The sequence below is a fragment of the Mauremys mutica genome, chromosome 11 (assembly GCF_020497125.1).
Source record: "Mauremys mutica isolate MM-2020 ecotype Southern chromosome 11, ASM2049712v1, whole genome shotgun sequence".
Lineage (NCBI taxonomy): Eukaryota > Metazoa > Chordata > Testudines > Geoemydidae > Mauremys > Mauremys mutica.
The window spans coordinates 51523397-51536377 of NC_059082.1; the positions used below are offsets into that span (position 1 = coordinate 51523397).

A 12981-nucleotide genomic window follows, 5' to 3' on the forward strand; every position below is an offset into this window, starting at 1 on the left:
TTTCCCTTCCCCACCCCAGGTACATCTTGTTCTAATCAGCAGCATGGATCAGAACTCCCCTCCCACCTGGACAGACTCAGCTCCCCTGCACTGCCCCCTCAACAGGTCTGGAGGGTCACCGCGTTTAGGCTGTTCTGGACGTTGGTTGGGGGATGACTCCTTTCTGTCTGAAGGAAAAGGAAACAACACAGAGCGTGCTTGCCAGCTGCTGCCTCTGTGTTGTACACTTTAGATTGTGAGCACTCAGTGACAGGAACTGTCCCACGCTATGGGTCTGGGCAGTGCCCAGCACAAAGGGGCTTTGATTTCAGGTGGAGTCTCTGGGCACTATCATCAATTTAAACAATATCAGCAAGTAGGTTACATCAAGAGCTCCCCTGATCATCTCAGTCATGGCAGCATGATTCAGGGGGAAAGGGGACTTCTCCAGCAGGAAGGTCCCAGGCTGCTGGCAGCTTTCGAGCTCCTGCGATATGAGATACTGTAGTTTTTGTAGTCACAGTGGGATGGTGGGACAAATGGATGATCAAATCTTCGCTTACTATGGAGTGGGTGGCTGCTGCACTCTTCAAAATGTGGGCCTGTGGCCCATAGTAAATGTGAACATAGGGTACTGTGGGCAAGACAAAGGGGTGTCCAGCCTATATGTGGATGGCAGAAATCTCCATCAGCATCAGATCCTCTATGACACAAGGAGTTCATGAGAAGACAAGACAGCTTATTATCACTTGACCACAGCCACAGCAAAATCCTGAGTAGCCGAACTGTACCAACAGTAAAACCACCAGGCCACACTGCTACACCTCTGAGCTCAGCATCACCCAATGCAAAGATTTGCTATCATAGTGAACTTGGGGGGAAAAATCAGCAAAGGTCTCTGAGCGCACAAGCAGCAGAAACCACAACAGGACAGACAAGCGCCATGCCACCCCCCGTTAGCATTTCCTGACTCAGAGTGGTAGAGGCCCTGGAAGTACTATGGGATGTCTGTGCCCCTTGTGGATTGCAAAATCAAGTGACAAACACCTGGGCCCATTCTGCACTGGTGTGGTCAGTGTATCACTCAAGGAAAGCAACTGCCCAGGGGGCCTAGAGCATGTGTCAGTCCAGCCAACACTCAGAATGAGAAGATCCACAGACCCCAAACCATCTCTTTAGCTAGCTTTGCTTGCTGGACTAGGTCACTGAGAAGGTTGTGGCAAACTACCACCAGTAGCATCTAACTTTGGCCAGTATCCATTTGGGTGTGGCACAGATGCACACACGGGTGGTCTCATAGCTCTGGAGCAGGACGCGTTACCCAGGTGGACTCTATTGGATCCAGTTGATGGAGCTGTCCCCCAAAGGTTCTGCTCACTGCCAGACAGATTCCCAGAGTGTCAGGACAGGCAGCTGCTCCTCCTCTTCCACAGCCCACCTGCAGAATCCCACCAGGCTCAGCCCTATCCACTCTCCTGCTCTGCGTCTCTGTCCAACCACTAGGGCGCATTGCCAAGCTCAAATCAGCTGCCAATATGCTGCTAGATATGGGGGACAGTGCCATCCAACCAGCTACCTCAGATTGTTCCACAATAATGGATCTGGGAAAAATCAGGGGTTTGGACTGGGTTGCCTCTTGTCTACTCCATTTATGTGGCATGTTACAACAGAGGTGGTTGCTGGCCCCACAAGACACTCCCATCCTCACCCCACAAGAAGGGCAAGAAAACAAAAGAGGAAGGGAAACCAGAGTCACATTTGTAACAAATTAGGTTTTAATATGAATCCTTCAAGAACTTAACCTCATTGTTCTTCCTTCATGCACATCAGATCCCCAAGGGCTTATTGGCACTAGGGTGACAAGAGAAGCAAGTCTGCCACATCTGGTAGCTAGCAGGGTGAAGGGAGGTACGGACCTCTAGTAGAGTCAACGCAAAGGAAGCGTGGCCTCCACTCTGCAGTGTCAGGACCTGTGGCATGCTCGCTGGGCCCTGAGGAGCTACGGAAAGGCAACGCTGTCAGAGGTAGTAGATCCTGGGCCAGGCAACGTGGACAGGAGAGGCCTTCAGAGCTGATAAGTGTTACTGTAGTCACAGCAGTCCCATTCCACCAACTCGTTGCTGTGAAACCACAAACTGATCTCCCTCTGGGCCGTCTCCACTGAGTCACTGGCGTGAACGACGTTCCTGCAGCCAAGAGAAACCCGCGATAAGGATGGCAGACATGCAGCCTCAAGGGCAGAACCTGGGTGTCGCTGGGGACATGGTCCTGCAGCCGAGACCCTTCCCCTTGCCTCTGGCCACCACAGATGGACGATATGCTCATATCATAGCCTTGGTCACTTAAGTGTTACTTCATTCCTCCCCAGCATCTCCCCAGTTTCATTAGCTACCCTGCTGTGAGTACGCTCCCCTCACTCCATGCCACTGGGATGAGGCAACTGGCCCTCTACAGTAATGCTGTCTACAAATGGGTCTACAGGAGGCTCAAGACACAGATTGTCTCAGATGCCAGGGCGCTGCCAAGGAGGTTCAGGTCTGTGGGACTGCCCAGCATGCCGGAGTTAGTTGGCTGGCTGGCTTGGTGCGGTTTGTACCTGCTCACGTGGATGCTGAAATCTCCTCGGATCGTCCCAGGCTTGGCTTCAGCGGAGTCGGTATCTCCTACCATGGCCCTGGAAGTCCTGACCACGTTGTAACCTTCCCATACCTGCAATACACACAGGCTGTGTGAGCTGAGAAAGGGCAAGCTGCACAGGAATTCCCATTGCACAACCACCCTGGGGAGACAGAACTCTGCTCCAGCAACCAAACTGGGTGCCCCCTTCAGGGCCGATCTCAGGGCCATGAACCGGTGTATGCAGGGTGTCTGGGCCCTGCAGAAGAGGGGTGAGTACTGGGGAAGGCCGGGGTGCCTGGGATCATGTTGAGCTCCTCAGGCCCATCAGACTCCTCCTACCCAGTGTGAAAGAAGCAGAGTGGGGCAGCCAGCCAGGCACAAGGCAGGGGAGGGCCATGCCAAGCTGAGCCACAGCGCAGAGTCCTGGGCCTACACTGGCAGCATTGGCACTGTGAGTGCTGATTCTGTGGGGGTGGGGAGCGGAGCAGAGGACAGAGACAGTGGTGTGAGGTGCGGGGAGGAAAAACGAACGGAAACCAAGGCCAAAGCCAAAAGGGCTGAGCGAGTGTCAAAGCAGCAAGATCTGGGCCTGGGGGAGGGGCTGCACCTGGGACTGATGTCACCACAGGCTTCCCCACCCATCATGATCCTAAGCCCCTCCGCAGGTCACTGGAGCAAGGGGCTTTCATGGTGTTTACACTGAAGCTTCACCTGGCTGGGGCAGGCACACGAGGCTGGTCGTCCTCACTTTCCAATACCCGTGCTCACGGGGGACAGGTGCTGGTTCCCAGCACAGCAAGGGAAGGTCCCAGTTCCACCCAGTATATGGTCCCCTGTATTGCACTGGACAGGGAACATTCTCCACTTGGACCTGGGCAGAGCTTAATTTGTAATGAAAGAGGACCTGGGGCTCAAGCAATTGTTTTATATCCATAAGTGACACAGAAAGCCCACAGGTGCCGGGGCTCTGAACTGCCAGGCCCAGAGGCACAGGCGCCAACTTTCTCTGGCACCAGTGAGTGCCCCTGCCCCTCCCCCAACTCCACCCCATTCCCTGCCCCTGCCCCCATTCCTACCCCATCCCCAAAGTCCCCGCCCTAACTCCGCCCCCTCCCTGCCCCTATTGGATCCCTTCCCCAAATCCCTGCCCCGGTCCCGCCTCTTCCCCCAGTGTGCTGAGTTCCCCCTCCTCCCCCCTCCCTCCCTACCCTGCAAATCAGCTGTTTCACAGCACAAGCGCTGGGTGGGAGGGGGGAGAAGCAGGACGTGGCGGCGCGCTCACGGAGGAGGCGGAGGTGAGCTAGAGCAAGGAGGGCGCGGTGGTACCAGAGGGAGCTGCCAGTGGGTGCTGAGCACCCACCAATTTTTTTCCGTGGGTGCTCCAGCCCTGGAGCACCCACGGAGTCGGTGCCTATGCCCAGAGGTGCTGGGGCTCTGAACAGCCAGCCCCAGAGGTGCCGGGGCTCAGCCCTGGCACAAATTAAGCACTGGATCTGGGGCAGAACAAACCGACTTTAGAAACCAAAGCCCCAGAGAATGTGGATTCCAGGACAGAACGTGTGGGAAGATTCCCTTTCATTGAGAGAAATCAACAATGAAACTAAAATAATGTCCTACATCTACATCCCCACTCCTACCCATCACCGTTAACCAACCCCACCCTTCCCCTGTGCCCTTCCCCCACACCCTTTGCCCCTAAACACACGCACACACATGTCAACTGGGCTCGCAGCCTTACCATGGCAACCACTGGGCCTGAGGTCATGTAATGGATCAGTGCTGGGTAGAAGGGCTTCCTCCGCAGCTCATGGTAATGTTCTGCCAAGAGCCCCTCATTGGCCTGGAAGAAGGGGGGACCCCAAAGTGAGAAGCAAGTCCTGAGCCCAGGACAGGACCCAATGGGAAATCAATACCCCCTCCCTATGGCCAGAAGAGAGAGTTCATCCAGCAACTCCCAGTACTCAGTGTCTCCTCTGCACCTTCCCTGTGCAGAGCGTGGCTCTACCCAGATTTCTGAGGGAGCTGCAGAGGCAGGAGCCGCTGATCAAACAAATTCAGTTCTTGCTTGTCCCATGGCACCAACGAAGGGGGTGTCTCCCCATTTACATTGCCCCTGGCCACAATTTGTGGATCCCAGGGGGTGGAGTGGGGACCTAGAGGTCAGTGGACAAAGGGTTAATGGACTGGACTCACACCCCAGCAGATTCTGGTTTAAATCACCAAGGAGCTGAGCCTGGAGAACTCTGTCTAATCCCTAGCGGGCCTGTATTCATACCATGAAACAGCACACTAGTGGCAATTGCCTCTGGCTCAGAAAGCCTGAAATTGGAATAGCAGGGGGCAGCTGGCCAGGATTTAGGGGCAAGGACAGAGTTGGAGCTTGCAGGATTGCAATAATGGATGCAGTGGGAGAGGTTGCGGGAGATGTGGGGGCGAGGCTCAAGCCTGCAATAGTGGAGTGTAGAAGGCCAGAGCCGGCAGGGAAGGGAGGGCCAGAGCTGCAGGATGCATTGGGAGACACACTTACGCTCTGGACTGGACCAGCAGGGGGTGCTGAGGGCCATGTTCAAGCTGTGACTCTTGGGGAAGGTTAGACAGCTCCTGCCATCATGGCCTGGCTCAGGCCAGCATTGATAGTGCCTCACTTCCATCAGCACAGAAATCCAGGTCATGTTTAAATGTCCCCCCGCCATCTAGCTGGTCTGTCCAGGTCTCTAGTCACCTGGCCCCGGAACAGAAAACCAGGCTGTCCTCTGGGATGTGGCAGGCAGGTACCTGGAGCAGCTTCATGCCAACTAGCTTGAATCCGCGCCTCTCAAAGCGCTTGATCACGTCACCGACCAGCCTTCTCTGCACTCCATCCGGCTTCACCGCCACCAGCGTCCGCTCCTGGATCCCAGGGATCCCTAACGGGCAGCAAGAAAGGGAGAAGGGCAGGTTACAGCCCAGGTCACCCGTCCATAAACACAGCAAGACTGGGCAGGGAGCCCTGCAAGGACCCGACCTGAGCAGGGAACAGGAGTTACTGGTTTCACTCTGCAGCTGGTTATGCTGCTCAGACCCATGGTGTCGGCAGGAGGAGCCAGAAGTTGGGGGAGGATTCCAGCACTGCCTGGGTTTTGCTGCCTGGCCCCACCTGGGCACTGCAGGGTGGGTAGGTTTCTCTCACAGGGTTGGCTCCCACAAGGTGCTGAGCACCCACTGGTCCTGCAATGGGGGCTGTGGGTGCTTGGCATCTCTCACGACTGAGGATTGGGAACAATTTAAGGAATCTGAGCCCTTCAAAAATCCCCCTGGGGCAGCAGCAGATGGACAAGCCCAGGCGCTCAGATACCATGGTGATGGGCACATCAGTACCCCGCTGGCGCATGAAGAGAGTGGGTGTGCGGGGCCAAAGATCAGAAACTCCTGGAGCAAGGGCTCAGAATACAGGATCTGGAAGATCAATACCTGTTCCTAGAGCCGCCCAGCAAACCCTCTCTCAAGGCAGACACGGTGTTGGGGACAGTGCACTCAGTAATCGCCAGCATGGATCTCATGGGTGTTAATGAAAGGACTGACCAAGCCAAGCAGCAGGCTCAAGGGAATTAACCCCACTCCCCACCTGTCTGTAACCGTCCAATTGTTCAAGTGCATTGCAAGGTTCCCACCTCCTTCTGAAGGAACTGGGCACTAGCTGCAGCTACTGGCAGGATGCCGGACCAGCGGGACCAATGGGTAGATGCAGGATGGAAAATCCTCTGGGATAAGGGCAGCACGGTGCACATTGCCCATGGGCATCAGCAGATCAGGAATGCCCTCTCCCTGGGGGCCCTGCCAGCGTGGAGACTTGCCGGCATTGCTCTGCAGTCAATACCCTGCCAGGACAAGCCAATCGCAGCAGCCCAACCAGAGCACAGGATGCAAACATCGTTCCTGCTCAGTGAGGAGTCACAGCCCTGGGAGCTGGGCTCAGTCCCCCAAGAGCCAGAGGGCGGGACTCTCCCACAGTCAGTGCAAAGGCACAGGGGTCAGAGCCTTGGGTGCTGGTTGATAGGAAAGGCAGGCAGTGCTTTGGGGCTGACCTGCAGAAGTGATGTACAGCAGATAGAGCACAGACCTGGGAGTCAGAATCCCTGGGCCCTATGCCCAGCTCTGTCACTGACCTGCAGGAAGTCGTATTTCACTAGTGGTTTCCTGGTCCTTACTAATTCCCTGCTTCAAGATTGCCCTTGTATAGGAAGTTTTGGGGGGAGGGATAGCTCAGTGGTTTGAGCATTGGCCAGCTAAACCCAGGGTTGTGAGTTCAATCCTTGAAGGGGCCATTTGGGGAACTGGGGTAAAAATCTGGGGATTGTTCCTGCTTTGAGCAGGGGGTTGGACTAGATGACCTCCTGAGGTCCCTTCCAACCCTAATATTCTATGATTCTATATCACTGCTCTGTGTCTCAGTTTCCTCATCAGCACAATAAGGAGAATGACACTAACCCACCAGGCTGAGAGACTGACTTCGTTAGTGTCTGCAAAGGGCTTTTAGGTCCTTGGATGGTAGGTGCCAGGGGAGGGCACTGCCTGGCCAAGAGGTACCCCCTTGTGCCCTTTGCTGGTCTGCCCAAGGGTATGCCTGTCCAGAAAGCAGGGAGGCTTATGGTGGTTGAACGTGGGCAGAGACAATTACTGTGGTCTCAGGAGCCTCAGCTCTCAAAGCAGGGCAGTATCCTCACCACCATTTTAGAGAGGGGGAAAGGCACAGGGAGGAGAAGTAACTTGCCCAAGATCACCCAACCACACAGCCAAGAATAGAACCAGGTCTCCTGAGTCCCTGTCCAGTGCTCCACCCACTAGGCCACACTGCCTTAAATGCAACATTCCCCTCCCAGAGTAGTCACAAGCCTGTGACTACACAAGGTGCAATTGGGGCTGGACTGCTCAGGCTGGAGCCTGCAGCCAGAGGCACAGGCAGCAGCAGCAGCACTAGCAGCCTCCCTTCCTCAGCCCACACTTCTGCTAAGTGCCAGCCCCAGGCTCCTGCAGAGCAAGCCCTAGGGGCATGGGACGTGCAGAGAAGAGTGTCCCTCTTGCTCTCTGCTAGCAGCGAGGGACACCACCCCAGCTGGATCATCTTCACCTATTCACACACCTCACCTTTTGGAATTACAACATATCCCTAAGCCAAATCTCTAGTCACCCGCTGGAACTATTGAAGGCTGCGGTGCCTTGTATCCTGCAGCCACTGGACCAGCTGGAAGGGCCTGGCTCAGCCAGGGGACACGGGGGGTGGTGGTGAGGGGGAGGCAGCTGGTGCTCAGTTCCCCTTTGCTGGTGACTCTCTGCAGTGAGGGAGCACAGACCAGGCAGGAGGGAAGATTTCTGGATCCAATAGGAGCTTACAATTGGAGCTCCCCATGCAAGAGCCAGGTGGGGAGAGACAACATGTGCAGGAAGCCCCTGGGCCTACCAGGAGTTTGCAGGGTCTTCAGCCTGAGGAATGGTGTCTGTGCCCCCCCTTCCCATCTCAGCTCAGCCCCTACCCCGCAGGGCTGCTGCTGGAGAGGATGGCAGCTCTTAGCTGCTTTGGCTGAACTAGCAGTGGGCTGGGCTTGGGGCTGGAGCCGTGTCAAGGCCGCAGGGAGAAACAAGCCACTGTGCTAAGTGCTCCCGAGTGGAGAGGAGCACGAAGCATCGCAGCCTGCCGCATCTCTGTGGGAAGAGCTACTAAGCAGGAGCCACGGTGCCAGCCTCCAACACACAGCTGCAGACACCACTCCAGCAGGGCCGGCTCCAGGGATTTTGCCACCCCAAGCAACCAAAAAAAAAAAAAAAAAAGCCGCGATCGCAATCTGCGGCAATTCAGCGGGAGGTCCTTCGCTCCGAGCGGGAGTGAGGGACCCTCCGCCGAATTGCCGCCGAATCCCTGAAAGTGCCGTCCCACTCCCGAGTTGCCGCCCCAAGCACCTGCTTGATAAGCTGGTGCCTGGAGCCGGCCCTGCACTCCAGTCTCCTTCCCACTCAGATCGCTGCCCTCCACTGCCTGCCCATAGCCCGCCCCCCACCCTCCAGTCTGAATTCTTCACTTTCAGCTCTGCCATCTGGCCCATTGCCTTGCCCCGACTCTGCCAGTCTGGGCAGCCCAATTATTTCCTTCTCCCACTCCTGTCTCATAGGGGGAGCCTTTCACTCCCTGCTGCCACTGCTGCATGGGGTGACCTGACCACCCCAGCTCACCAAGGCAGAACCTTCCCTCTCTTCCTTAAATCCTACCATGGTCAGGGGGAGGGGAGTGTATGAGTGATTTCCATCCCAGCTGCCTGAGACCTCCTGGCCCCGAGTGTTGGGACAGGGCCTGGCTGGATTTGTGTGTATTGTACCGCAGGGAGCACACGGGCCGCACTAGCCATTCCCCAGGATATGGGAAGACATTTTCCTGCAGGATTCCCGCCCCCCAATTAGCAAGCAAAGGGGATCCCATCTGTCCCCTTTCCCACAGCTGAGGCTTAGCTATCTGCTAATTGGAAAGAACCAAGCTGGAGGCCTCAGGGGACTCATCTGTTTCCAAGCTCAGCCCCTTGGTGTTAACCAGCGACTCCCACAGGCCAGGCCTGGGCTCAGCCAGCTCCATGGCGAAGGGACACAGCTCTTTAGATCTCGCTCCAGCCTGCAATCTCTTCCTAGATGCTGAAGGATGAGCAGCCCCCGGCCTTAGCAGGGGGAGACAGGACTCAGGAGCCTTTTGGGTGGGCTTGGACTCGGCTGGGTGTTCTCTCCAGCCACGTGCGAGGGGCTACACAAAACGTACGTGATTTGCATTAAGGTGTGGGGTCCCAACACACTTCACAGGTTGTATGCCAACAAAGGATCAGGTTAGCCACACCGGGGCAGGCTGCAGCCGCTCCTCTGAACCGGCAACGCTAAACAATGGTCCAGGACAGGAAGACCCCACATGGACATAGCCGCATAGCTCTGCCAGCACAATCCCATCGTGCAGACACAACCTGCACCCCTGGAAGGGGTTTTTCCATGGGTGTAGGAACACCCCCTCCCCAGAGGAAGTTAGCTCTGGCAATGGACACTCTGCCCTCGACACAGCTGCATCTACACTGGTGGTAGGTCAGCATAGCAACATGGTTTATTCACATCTCTGACCGTTATACCTATGTCAATATCACTTTTAAAGGCAGACCAAGCCACTGGAAAGTAGAGGGAGAATTGATGGAGGCAGCAGTATGGTTCTGTGGTTTGATCATGGAACGGGGCCCCAGGAGACTTGGACATATCTCCCCCTCAGCCCCCTTTGTTTGCCCCACATGTGGCTATAACCCACACAGGCAGAGCTAAACTTGAGTGCAGGCTTAAACCCTGTCAGATTCATGGTGTGGACAGTCCTCAGGGACTCCAGTGCCACAGGGTTGGGTCAGACTACATGGTCCCTTCTGGCGTTAGTCTCTGAGTCTCAGCTGGATCCCATCCATGCACACAGGACAAATGAGTCCCAGTAATCAGGGCTAACACACGGTCAGTTCTATGGTGCAGCAAGGCCCACGTCATAGCTGCACCTTGACTTGGGGCCTCGCACTTGTGCATTATTTGATGCCCAATTTTTTTCCGAGCTGCAGCCATTGCTGGGTGTTGGACTGAAACCGCTTGGAGCCAGGCTTGAACTGCAGCCAGCTGGTGACTGTAAGCCAGGGGTAGGCAACCTATGGCATGTGTGCCGAAGGCGGTACGCAAGCTGATTTTCAGTGGCACTCACACTACCCAGGTCCTGGCCAGGGGGCTCTGCATTTTAATTTAATTTTAAATGAAGCTTCTTAAACATTTTAAAAACCTTATTTACTTTACATACAACAATAGTTTGGCTATATATATTACAGACTTATAGAAAGAGACCTTCTAAAAATGTTAAAATGTATTACTGGCATGCGAAATCTTAAATTAGAGTGAATAAATGAAGACTCGGCACACCACTTCTGAAAGGCTGCCGACCCCTGCTGTAAGCAGAGGTTCCAGCCTAGTGCAGCACAGCATGCTTTCAGTAACCCAGGCCTGGCCTATGCTCAGCCCCAGGGCAGTGGACTTAGACCAGAAAGACGGACCAGAAAGGAGAACCCGCTTCCAAATGAAATACCTGGCCAGCTTGAATCTATCCCTCTTTTGCTAAATTACAGGGGATTTCTGAAAGACCCAAAAGCTTTAAATCCCAGTTTAACTGGAAGGAACTAAAGTTCTCACTTCTCTCAAGCAGGGGCCTTTGCAGCAGGAGGAGAGAATACAGGGAAAAGAAGAGTAGGAAGAGAGTGGGGGATGTAGGACCCACAGAGCCTGTCACCCACAGTTGCCCCTCAGCCATGGAAAAGGCTCCAGTGTCAGATGCATCCCTAGCCATGGTGCAGGCGCCAGTGCAGGCAGCACTTAGGGGGCTGTGACACTGCTGAAGATGCTGGACCCAGTCTATCCTAGCACTTGCGCTGCTGAAAGAAAGGATGTGAATTTTCTAGAGCAGGCACTGCTGGACACGTGCCAAATGCAGAGGGGAGTCCAAGGATGGGGGGGTAGCTTTCATCTTTTGGCCAGCACCGCCCCCCTCATCAACTTGGGAAGGGCTGATTGCATTTGAGCGCCACTGTCTTAAATACTTCCTCTTTCCTCCCAGAAACTTGGAAAACATTCTGGACTCTGCCCAGAACATGGCAAACGGGGATCATGCTCGCTGGAGGGGAGGCATCTGAGTGTTCTTGGCCCAGGCAACAGAGGGAGACCCAACAACTTTCTCCGCAGTGACAAAGGGACCAGCGCTCAGCATCGAACCCCCCCACCCCGAAGCACCATTCTGAGGAACAGAATAGAAGTAAACCAACCTGCCTTCTTTGTTTCAGGTTACAGTTTAACCCCCCAATAAAGCAGCATGGGAGAAGAATTTCACCAGGATGGTGTGTGCATTTTTCATTCTAGAGGATTTCATACCCTATTTATAAGCAAGGAGGCCCGCCCCGAGAACTGGTTGTGGAAGAGGGTCCCCCAGTGCAAAGCAGCAGCACGATCTGGCAGCCTCAGTCCCTGGAACTTTAGCCAGCCCCCTCCCCCCGAACGGGCTCTAGGCCAGCAGATGCCTGGAGGCTTGCAGCTCTGGGCAAGGGGCTAGCGGGGAGGGAGCAATTGCAGGCACTGAGATCACAGACCCAGCCAGCTGATGACCCAGCTGGGAAGCAGCAGAGGAGGCACATCCACGGAGGGCCTGGAAACCACAACAAACAAACTGGAAAGGGGGGAGGGGTTCCCCATGCACGTGGAGATATTGTGCTTACGAGACAAAGGCTAGGAGGGGGCTCCCCCCGGCCCCGGCCGGCAGCGATCAGAGCAGCGGACATCCCCGCACATTCCTCAGGGCCCATCGGGTGCAGAGGGCAAGTCCCGCCGGGCGGCCGGGCTCGGAGCAGCTGGTCCCATTCACACACCAGGTCTCCGCCGAGCTTTGATGCTGCTCGGCGCTGGGATGGGGAGCGGAGCGGGGCGGGGGCTGCGATTTGTGCCTTGCCGAGTAACCCCGAGCGGAGAAACACCCGGCGGGGGGCGGGGGGAGATGGGAGCCGGGGATGGGGGACTAGGGGAGCCCCCGGCGCTGCATGGGGGGAAGGGAGGCCGGGAAGCCCCCGGCGCTGCGGGGGGGGGGGGGTGGCCCCCAGCTCCGCACAGCTCGGACTCACCGGCGCTGTAGGGGCGCCTGGAGCCAGGCCCCAGGGAGCGGGTTGCTGGCGCCACCGCCTCCGGCTTGAGGCGCTCCGAGCCCGGCGCGGGGCCGCACAGACTCCGCTGGCCCTGCAGGAGGCTCCTGGCCACGCAGCGCTGGAAGAAGCCCATGGTGCTCGGCCCCCGCCCAGCGGACCGGGACAGCAGGGCACAGCCCGGCCGCTGGGCTCGGCTTCCTCAGGCCGGACTTTATAGCCCGGCCCAGGCTGGTTCGGGGCCGGGGAAGGCCCCCGCCCCCGGCGAGGAACAAGGGACGTGTCAGGTTTCCGTCCCACCCCTTACAACGGACGCCAGCCCCACAGGCCGCTGCGCTGGCTGCTCCCTCCCCCCGCCCCTCCTGCACCGGCCTCAGGGGGGGACCAAGCCGCTCCCCCCCCCCGCCCATTGCATGGAGGATACCAGCCGCCCCAGGGCGCACAGCTCCTGCCCTTGGAGTGCAGCAAGTCCAGAGCAGAGCCCGCCCCTCTCCACGCAATCACCCCCCGGGGGCTCCCTCCCCTGGAATCCTGCTCAGCCTGGTCCCCCCCAGCTGCCAGGGGCCTGTCCTCCCGCTGACCCCTGCAGCCAGAGACCAAGGTGATAGGCACAGCCCCGGAATCTCCATGAAGGGTTTAGGATCCCACTGAGCCTCACTTCCCCTTCGCAAACGCATGTGGAGGC

The 12981-nt window shown here is 56.7% G+C and overlaps 1 protein-coding gene and 1 long non-coding RNA gene across 3 annotated transcripts in view; one reads left to right on the plus strand and one right to left on the minus strand.

Moving 5' to 3' along the window:
• Positions 1-11481, plus strand: part of LOC123344627 — a 27089-nt gene extending 15608 nt beyond the window's left edge. The window contains exon 3 of the long non-coding RNA XR_006572607.1: positions 11228-11481. This is a non-coding gene — a long non-coding RNA (uncharacterized LOC123344627). The remainder of the gene's footprint in view (positions 1-11227) is intronic.
• On the minus strand, positions 1732-12495 carry NME4 (NME/NM23 nucleoside diphosphate kinase 4). Of its 2 annotated transcripts, XM_044981049.1 has the most exons (5): positions 12279-12495; positions 5374-5504; positions 4337-4438; positions 2576-2688; positions 1732-2165 (listed from the first exon to the last, which is right to left on the minus strand). In XM_044981049.1, the coding sequence occupies exons 1-5, from the start codon at positions 12430-12432 to the stop codon at positions 2045-2047; spliced, it is 621 nt and encodes a 206-aa protein (XP_044836984.1). In that variant the 5' UTR covers positions 12433-12495; the 3' UTR covers positions 1732-2044. The 2 variants fall into 2 exon arrangements, with proteins under 2 accessions (XP_044836984.1, XP_044836985.1); XM_044981050.1 differs by lacking the exon at positions 4337-4438 and having other exon boundaries at positions 12279-12491.
• Positions 12496-12981: the final 486 nt, after the last annotated feature.

Bases quoted from the DNA above. Each gene is read 5' to 3' on its own strand.
- NME4 (XM_044981049.1), bottom strand. From the start codon at position 12,432: ATGGGCTTCTTCCAGCGCTGCGTGGCCAGGAGCCTCCTGCAGGGCCAG. The intron at 4,439-5,373 runs GTACCTGCCTGC...CCCTTCTTCCAG, and splicing joins TTGGCATGAAGCTGCTCCAG to GCCAATGAGGGGCTCTTGGC. The intron at 2,166-2,575 runs GTACAAACCGCA...TCTTGGCTGCAG, and splicing joins TTCAGCATCCACGTGAGCAG to GAACGTCGTTCACGCCAGTG.